The sequence below is a fragment of the Leptonotus elevatus genome, chromosome 3, assembly GCF_054856555.1.
Source record: "Leptonotus elevatus isolate MCC_2025b chromosome 3, RoL_Lele_1.0, whole genome shotgun sequence".
In the NCBI taxonomy this organism is placed as follows: Eukaryota; Metazoa; Chordata; class Actinopteri; order Syngnathiformes; family Syngnathidae; genus Leptonotus; species Leptonotus elevatus.
Genome location: NC_141241.1, coordinates 25,626,205 through 25,635,769, shown reverse-complemented (window position 1 = coordinate 25,635,769; position 9,565 = coordinate 25,626,205). Strand labels below are relative to the sequence as shown.

The 9,565-nt window shown below is 36.0% G+C and overlaps 2 protein-coding genes across 3 annotated transcripts in view; both read left to right on the top strand.

Annotated features, from left to right (window-relative positions):
• LOC147177555 (uncharacterized) overlaps positions 1 to 5,667 on the top strand; it is an 8,656-nt gene extending 2,989 nt beyond the window's left edge. Inside the window, exons 4-7 of the mRNA XM_086071313.1 lie at positions 683 to 748; positions 1,567 to 1,635; positions 2,999 to 3,116; positions 5,579 to 5,667. Coding sequence (XP_085927439.1) covers positions 683 to 748; positions 1,567 to 1,635; positions 2,999 to 3,116; positions 5,579 to 5,667 — 342 coding nt within the window. The remainder of the gene's footprint in view (positions 1 to 682; positions 749 to 1,566; positions 1,636 to 2,998; positions 3,117 to 5,578) is intronic.
• The window catches only part of wdhd1 (WD repeat and HMG-box DNA binding protein 1), a 30,215-nt gene extending 24,025 nt beyond the window's left edge, over positions 1 to 6,190 (top strand). For both annotated transcript variants that reach the window (XM_086072335.1, XM_086072334.1), the window contains exon 26: positions 5,842 to 6,190. In XM_086072335.1, coding sequence (XP_085928461.1) covers positions 5,842 to 6,030 — 189 coding nt within the window. In that variant the 3' untranslated portion in view covers positions 6,031 to 6,190. The remainder of the gene's footprint in view (positions 1 to 5,841) is intronic.
• The last annotated feature ends 3,375 nt before the right edge of the window (positions 6,191 to 9,565 follow it).

The window sequence follows — 9,565 nt, the reverse complement described above, 5'->3', positions numbered from 1 at the left end:
TTTATTGCCAGGCCCTACTTGAGTCTGATTTTGACCAATCAGAGACAACATTAATTGCGCATCGCCATACAAGAGAATTGTATCAAGGAGCATTACTAACAAAAAATAACTTATTTGGATAAGACTAGATCACAATGAGCATGATTATTTTTCTGCACGTACGTGTATTTCTTTAATTAGATTATAAAGATATATATATTAGGTCCATGTTCAATGTCAAAATAATCTCCATCACTGTATAAAACACCCATGTCGCATGTTTTGTCAATGCTGTGCAGCCCTCGCAGGTGCATAGTCCTCACAATGTCGTAGTTGTGAATAACTGACACTCTGAGGACAGTGTATTTATACACTGCGAATGTAAAATACGTTTTCAGGGGTTTGGAGTTACACATACAGTCCTCATAATTCATACTCTGGTCAGGTATGGACACTCTGAGGACTGTGTATTTTCTATTAATTGTTTCATTGTGAAAAATAGACGTCACCAATTTACACAAACCTGAAGTGCAGAAGGATTTAATTTATTTATTTTTGTAATGGCAAATAAAATGAGTTTGCATTCACATTACTTTAACATATTCATTGTTCTGTATGTACTGTAACTGTAAATGCACAGGTACAGTCTTGTGTGTTACTAAGAATTGAATTTTATATGTATTTTTCTCTTCATGTGTACCAGGTTTCAACTGAAGCACAACCTGAAGACATAGCTGAAGACGTAACTGTCACAGACCAAGTTGACCAGGTGACTAGATTTCTTTTTGAATGTTGATGTTGAAATACGTTTTTCAGAAGCAAGACGTTGCACAATATATAAAAAAAGATCTTGTCGCACGAATGGCTCATGCAATAGGTGTATTGCAAAGACATGCAACAAATGAATATTGGATTGTATACTTTAGTCTGACTTTGACCAATCAGAGACTACCTTAATTGCGCATCGCCATACGAGAAACGTATAGAGGTGCATTACTAACAAAAAATAACTTAATTGGATAAGATTAGATCACAATGAGCATGCTTATTTTTCCGCATTAACGTGTATCTTTTTTCATTGGATTATAAAAATATATAGCTATAGATAGATAGATCTTCTTTTTTTAGGTCCATGTTCAATGTTGAAATAATCTCCATTACTGTATAAAACACCCATGTCGCATGTTTTGTCAATACTGTGCAGCCCTCACAGATACATAGTCCTCACAATGTTATAGTTGTTAATAACTGACACTGAGGACAGTGTATTCATACACTGTGAGTGTAAAATAAGTTTTGAGGGCTTGGAGTTATTATACAATTCATACTCTGGTCAGTTATGGATTCTCTGAAGACTGTATTTTCTTGTTTTTGTTTCATTGTGAAAAATAGACGTCACCAATTTACACAAACCTGTAGTGCAGAAAGATTTATTTATTTATTTTTGTAATGGCAAATAAAATGAGTTTGCATTTACAATACTTTAACCTATTAATTGTGCTGTATGTACTGTAACTGTGTAAATGCACAGGTACAGTCGTGTTACTAAGAATTTAATTTTATATGTATTTTTCTCTTCATGTGTAGCAGGTTTCAACTGAAGCACAACCTGAAGACATAGCTGAAGACGTAACTGTCACAGACCAAGTTGACCAGGTGACGAGATTTATTTTTGAATATTGATGTTGAAATCAGTTTTCAGAAGCAAGACGTTAGGAGTGAAGAGTGTAGAGTAGATGCTAGGGCTGAACTATATAACTAACAAATATAATCACAACAATTTTTTATGCAATGTGTATTTTCAAGACGTTCAAAATACTGTATCCAACAATAAGCTTGTAAGGGACTAAAATTCCTACAAGTCAACATTAAAAATATCTCAAATTGAGGATTTGTTGGCAGTTTGGTGATTTAGATTATGCACTGTAGTGATCTTTTTTTCCCATTAATTTATTTATGGTGGATTTTAGAGGTGAACTCGCTCTCAATTTTTTATTTATTTTTTAAACAGAAGTGTAAACATCAGGTAGTTAATTTACTTGTATCAAGCTTGAATAAATGTGCTTTATGTTTTGGACCTTTCGCTGCACTAGAATGGACTGGCATGATGGGTATTTTATCTTCTGTGTTATTTGTATCTGCAATGGATCTTTGTTTCACGCAACCAGAATTAATAGTGCAGGCATTTTCATTGAATGAATATAATTTAGTCAAGAGGATAAATTATGACCCATGTTTATACCTTTATCTTTAGTTGCAAGCAGCTAAATGTTGAGCAATTGTCTCAATCTTAACGACTGTCTGACTCGGTAAAATAGAAAAGTCTACTGTAACTGAAGGACTGTATCACACAAGATCTGTTTTAGGGGCAATGCCATAGATTAAGCATATTAACTATCCCTCTTGTTAAATGCTTCATCTCATCTTTCGAATAAATGTGGTGACTAGATTTATAATAATCTTTAGTATGTGCACAAACTTTAGGTCCTAAATGCTTTTCTAGTTTGCTCCACTATCTGGCACATATCCCGTTTAAAAAAAATGCAAAACTGCTTGATGATGAAGACCACCTATCTTTAGTAAATTAACTTTAGCACATTAGCCCATCAATGGCGGGAGCTACTTCTGCCGCGAGCGCTCGACACTTGTCTCAAGCTTCTACTTCGAGTGTAACATCACTAAGTAACAGCGAAGTAAAGCTAGTAAATATTTATGACCACCCGCCAAAATGAATTTTAACCCGCATCTGGCAGGTGTTAATTTTAGAGCCACTGTATATATGCATATGTATGTGTGCGTCTACTGTATATATGGATATCATTGCTGTCCTGTGAAAAACACGTTTCCGTTTTTAGGTCGCGGGCTGCTCTCCAGTAGCGGTCCTTCTTGGCGGCACGGCTTGTATCACGGTGCGCTTTATAGTCTGGAAAATATGGTGGAAGTGTTTTTCACAGGACAGCGACAATATGTATATGTATGTCTGTATGTATGTAATAATTGTTTTCGTTTAAAAAATTAGGTTGCTGATGTATCCAGTTCAAGTGAGGATTCATCAGCAGAGGAATATGTTCCAGATTCTCACAGTACTTCGGACACTTTCTACATTGAACCTGTTTCAGAAATTCAGAAATCCGAAGGTATTTCAGGAATGAGCTATGAGAAAACTGCTCATCCTTTAAGATGAGAGGTAGTCATGTTTTAAAGAATAAAATGTTCAATGTTCACTGACTCTTTTGCATCTGGTTTCATGTCTAGCTTATCCATTACAAAGCTGTGCTTGACCTAGATAACCTGTTCACATAAGAAGCAGTTTTATTAACATACCAGTTTCAGTCTGTCCTAAAATTGTAAGTTGTAACATGGTGCTCAAGGATCAGGTATGACTTTGCATTTCACAGTATTGTTATGTACAACGTGTCCTTATATCAGGTAAGTCATTACACATCAATGCCATTTTAGTTTGTGTAAAGTCAGAATGCCAGAACTTTCAAGTCACTTCAGTGACATGGTTGCTGTATGTTGTGTAAACTTTGTCCTTGTAATGTGAGTTGGTCCTCATAATTACCATTTTTGAAATGGGCGTGGCTTATTTAGGTCATTATCTATGTCCTCACAATTACGGATTTTTTCAGGTTTTTCTTTTTTTCGTGTGTTGAGTTTTTTCAAGTTTTGAAGTGAAATTTTCCTGGACAACCCCCCAAAAAAATTTGGGGTGCAAGTCCCATCTCTCTGGCATTAGCAGAAAGGGGTGTCCCTGTAATACACAATTAAACCGGTTTGGAAAAAAATTCCTCATAATACACAGAGGCAAGTATGGGTGTGTGTGTGTACGTGTGTACATATGTATATATGTGTGTGTGTGTGTGTGTGTGTGTGTGTGTGTGTGTGTGTGTGTGTGTGTGTGTGTGTGTGTGTGTGTGTGTGTGTGTATACATATGTATATATGGGTGTGTGTGTATATGTGTGTGTGTACATATGTATATGTGTGTGTACATATGTATATATATATATGTCAATATTGTATTTCTAAATTCATGATGATGGTACTTGCACTTCAGATGGTATATGAAAATAAAATGATTTCATGATTAGGACATTTTTAGTCAAATGTTGCACATTAAAAGGGCAATGAACATTTAAATACATTGATTATTTAATGTTAAACTAAAAAGTTAGGAGTGACAGCAAATTATTTCAATTTCATTTTAATTATTTTAGCATTGATGTGGAGAAAAATGAATGAGAAAATACAGCTTGATGTTATAGAAATCAAAAATGTGTCAAATATGTTTGTGTTACTACTTAATTTAAAATAACATATTTACTGGTGTTTTTGTAGGTTTTACTCCAAATCCGAAATCTAATTCAAATGTCAATGGTGTTAAATTGTTTTTCTTTTATTCACTTACGTCTTTATTGAATATTTTAACAACATATGTGGCTTGGTGGACATTTGAATACAAATAACACTTTCAAGTAAGTCCACATGTCGATTCAAATAATTCTCAAGAAACGGAAGACTGCTAAAGAGCCTCAATAAAGCACAAAACAGCTCCTTTCTGTTTCTTGCCCCTTTTGCATGACTCATCATCTGATTTTGTCTGTTTGGGGGATTTTGCAAAGCAAAAAGAACGTTGAAGCGCTTTGGGCATCATATGGTGTAGTTAAAGCGCTATATAAAAATCAGTCCATTTACTAGATAAATTCAACAAAAATGCTCCACTATTATCTCTTTGATTGCTGGATTTTGAAATTATATAAATTTTATCCAACAACCTGGGGATTACTTTCTCTTTTTATTAGGAGTGTCAGGTGATTAAGATTTTTAATTGTATTTAATCACATGACTTCAATAGTTAACTTATGATTAATCACAAATGTTATATATATCTGTTCTAATTGTACAATAAAATATAAAATATTTTTTTCCTTAATTTTCATACTCTTGTTAACATAAAAGTGGGAATAAATTTAAATTTTAGTCATTGATACAGTAATTTCATAATTCATAAAATTTAGTTACTGTAAAAAAAATGAGAGTGATATTGTTGAGGTCATTTTCTGCCACTAGATGGCATAATTGCATTTGTAAGACGTTGGTGATTTTTGATGGCATTTTTCTTTTCATATTAAGAGCTATCTAATCTTTAACATGAAGTAACTTGTGAAATTATTGACCTCAGTCTCCACAAATATATGCATTCATATTAAATTTATTGCTGCTAAATTTTGACGTGGACGTGTCTGCTGCATTGCGACTGGAATTCCCCCAGTACGGGCTTTCCAAGGAAGGGCGGTCATTAATTGTGCGTTTAAAAAAAATAAAATAGTGGCGTCAAAGGCACTTTAAATTAACTCAAAATGAACGCACTAATTTTGACACCCATACTTTTTATATTTAAAAAAAGTACTGTTTTTATTTGATTCAGTTTGTAGCAGCACACCTTCATGTGAAATGTAGTAAATGTTCACTCACAGACGTAATTACCTTTTTGAATAGTCAATCCTTTTAAAATTCAAAAGTGATGCGTGACTGCTTTGAATATACATGTCTCCATCTGCAAGTGAAATATGCATGGTGTGTTGGGCCTGTCATCAGGCTTCAGGAAAGTGCTTCCTTTTGTCTCTGCTCAAAGAGAAAGGAGGAGCGGGGCTGAGCAAAAGGAAGACGAGAGCCAGTGGGCCTAAAGAGCCGCAACCTGTCAATTGTGATTATACATGACAGGATGCAATTTCCGACAGCATGCCTAAGTGTTGCTGCGTGCGTCCACTCATTGTCATAGAGCCTGCGTCCAAACAGATGCACACTTCCCCCTTTTGTGTGCTCTTATAATGAACACGTGTACGTTGTCTTTCATTCAGGCATGGACTGAGCGAGCAAGAGGCCCGGCTGGCGACTTGATGGACCTGAAGAAGAGAAAACGAACGGAAGCAGGCGGAGGTGTAGAAAATGAAAATAGTCAGGTAGAAGCAGATGAAAACAATGCCAAGAAGAAGAAAACGTTGGATCCGTCGTCTAAGCTTTCAGCATTTGCCTTTCACAAGAACTGAAGCTTGATACATGACTCTTATTTTCATGTACAACTGTTTGTATTTAGTGTTCAGTGTTGATATCCTCGCCTTCTTAAGGCTCAAGTACTTTTTGGCTCCCACTAACTATTCTTGTTTTTATATTGTTCCCTAAAGTCCTATTAAAGATGTTTTAACAGTTCACTTGTTTGATTAGTTGATCCTTTTTAGCAATGACAGACATACTTATGCTATGGATGCTTAACACAATCGCTGCTATGAACTCTAAAACAATTACTTCCACCTTCAACCTATTGATAAATGTAGGAAAAGGTCCAATCTGCTAGCAGTAACTATCAATCTAAAAACGCTTGTTTATTTATTTTATTTTTATTTTATGGAAGGTGCGGTTTTATTATTATTATTATTATTATTTTTTTTTTTTATAAATATAGATTTTTTATACTTGGATGTTGCCGGGTTTACTGGGAGTGGGAAGACTGGGGAGCACATATGCATATTGTGTCCAAGTTTCCCCTAGCTGGGGCATAAAACACTGGGCAAGTGGCTCAACTAGAACAAAAAAACACCCCCACCATTCATTCTACACATAAACAGGTAATAAATGAGTGTCGAGATTGAGTATTAAACGAGCATCCCAGCAGTATGGTGGCCCTGAAGTGCACACAACAAATAACACAACAAACAAACAAATTAAAATAAAAAGTAAAGCACAACAACGAATGAAAAATGCAAGGGGGGATTCCCTTCATTGGCGGCCACCTCTCAAAGTTTCTAATTTTTCCCTTTTTTTTTTTTTAAGTTTTTCCTTGCCCTTCTGTGGGGTGAAGCGTGTTGTTTACATTTCACCAATCACCAAGCTGTGTGTCTGTGAGTGCATGTGATCTCGTATGTTCTTGATGTCCAACAAGAGAATGAAGATCTGACGTTCTAAAAATAGTGTTGACGAAATGGAATTTACCGATGATGGAACCGTGGTTAAAATTACAGTGACGGATTGGACAATGATTTGGTCGGGTGGCCAGGCCGCTGGCAAATGGCAACATCTGGTAAAAACTACCATGCAAAGCAAAAGCCATATGCAGAACAACCAACTGTGTCCTGTGGCCTGACGAGCCCACATTCCAAATTGTTTTTGAAACCATGGAGGAAAAGGACCGAAATTCAAAATCCAGCATATGAGGGCATTGTAATTTGCATATCTGTGAAGGCACTAACTAAAAGTTACTTCCAGGCAACGTCCGTGAAACATCTTTTTCAGGGACGTGGTGACGTACCTGCTGATTTCAGCAAGACAATGCCGGGCCGAAAACAAAACATCCACATTAGAAGATGCATCAAACTATAACACAAATGTTTTTTGAAATATGAGTTATTCTTCTAGCCCGGAAGTTAGTCAGCAAAACCCCGCCACTCCCTGTGTGGCTGCCGTGTCCCTCTCGTACTTGCCGCAGGAGGAATTAGCACTTTAACATGGCTAAAAGCTCCAAAAAGTTAATTTTGCATGATACTTTGGGTGGTTCGCTGCCATTAGCCTCTGGAGTGGTACACCAGATATTGGCAATGTTAAATTATTGCCATGCCATTTTCAAAACCTGTGAAATTTTAACTGAGAGACAGAATCCAAATTCGGACTTTTGTTGTGTGCCGCAATGCGCGATGTCTGGAAGACTTAACTCCGCTGTAAATTTCCATTATTTGCCAAGTGACGAAAATGTGAGAAAATGATGGCTACGTAATATTAAACTTGCCAATTTTACCATCAAAACACACGTGATGCAAGGCTCATATGATAGGCTATTCCAGGCAGTACGCTATTAAGATGAAAAACAGGAAATACATTTTCACAAGATGTTTTTTTTTTCAGCATAAAAATCAAGCCCTATTAATTCATGTTTACAAATATTTCTGTCAACTAGACTAGCCTCTTAAGAAAATTATGCTAGTTAGCGGCGTACCTTCGTAGAGCTTAAAACCTTTGACTATGGAGCTTTTTCAGTGCTGCTCAGTTGATGGACATCCAACATTTTTGGCAAGTCACATAGCGTTCGTGTATAAAAAAACTAAACAAAAAAAGTACAGGTATTCCGCTGTTCACTGCCCAAGCTGCAAGTGAAGCGCCGGAAATGATTAATTCCGTTTACCCGAACGTGGATGTGCTTAACCCTCATTTAGTTATTTAGTTATTCCAATACACATCCTAGTAGCCTGCTGATGTTTTTCTTGCACATGACCAAATGTTTGATTGTGTCCTTTGGTTACGGTATTAGCATTGCAATGCCTCCTGTTCATATTTACTTTACTGTAAAAATGTAAAATGGCTTCACTTATTTGCTTTTTTGTATCTCCACCGAACTCATTAGCTTTACCTCATTCAGTCGCATCAAGTAAGGCGAACTGTGGGGACATTTGTACTTTAAAAAATATATATATATATTTGTGTCCCTAACGTAAAGCTCTTTTGATCAAGGGTGTTAAAACTACTTGTACAGTATGCAAACTGGCTTCAAGTGTTTCCAAATGGCATGAATCATGCCTGTGCAACACAGAGAGAAAATGCATAACGTAATCTGGCAAGTACGACGGCATACTAAGGCCACGTCTAATTAAAAAAAAAAATTGGGGGGGGGGGGGTCAAGGGTAATATTCTGAGAAAATAACTCGTATATTTGCGACATTATGAAGTAGCAAATTTGCAACAACCCAAAAAAATCTCACAAAATTACGAGGAATAAACTCGCAAATTTGTGACATTACAAAGTGGCAAATTAGCGAGAGAGAAAATCTCACAAATTTACGACAAATAAACTCACAGTGTGTGAGGAAAAAATCTGAAACTTGTGAGAAATACACGTGGAGCACTCAGATTTTTGTGCTAATACTTTTTGGTCGGGTTTTCAAATAAGGAGATTAACCATATATTAAGCATTTGCACTTTGAAGCGCTGGGTACTGCCCTGAGCATCAAGCATTTCAGTAAATTTGTTAAAATAAATATTTACCTATGCATTTATGTTTCCATAATAATTATTTACACATTCTTACATGTTGGTATTTTTTTGTTCAAGTAGCTAAAATGATGTGTTGAATCTGCTGCTCAGTCATTCACTTGCATTTACCTAAAGTATGCTAGCTTCTGATTGGTTAGTCTTAATCAGCTGATAGGGGGTCAGGAAGTGTTGTCGCTGCCGTGTGTGACGAGTAAAGTTTAAGAAGAAATCAGTCTCCATTCATCCTTTTCATTTTATAAAGAGTCTTCCATTAACCACCAACGAATCCTCACATTATATAGCTCCTGATGGACAAAAGCTAGCACCTCGACCAGACTATAGCTACACTACGTGTATTTCTCGCAAGTTTCTAAAAAAAATACTTGCAAATCTGCCACTTTATAATGTCGCAAATATACAAGTTTTTTTCTCATAAATTTGTGACATTTTCAAGTAATGCTGCTTAGTGTAAAAGCTTTTTGGGTAGGCATGTGAAACTACACGGTCGTTAACTTAGAATGTTGGGAAAATAAATGGCTTGACCTTAGAAAACAAGTAGATTTAAAT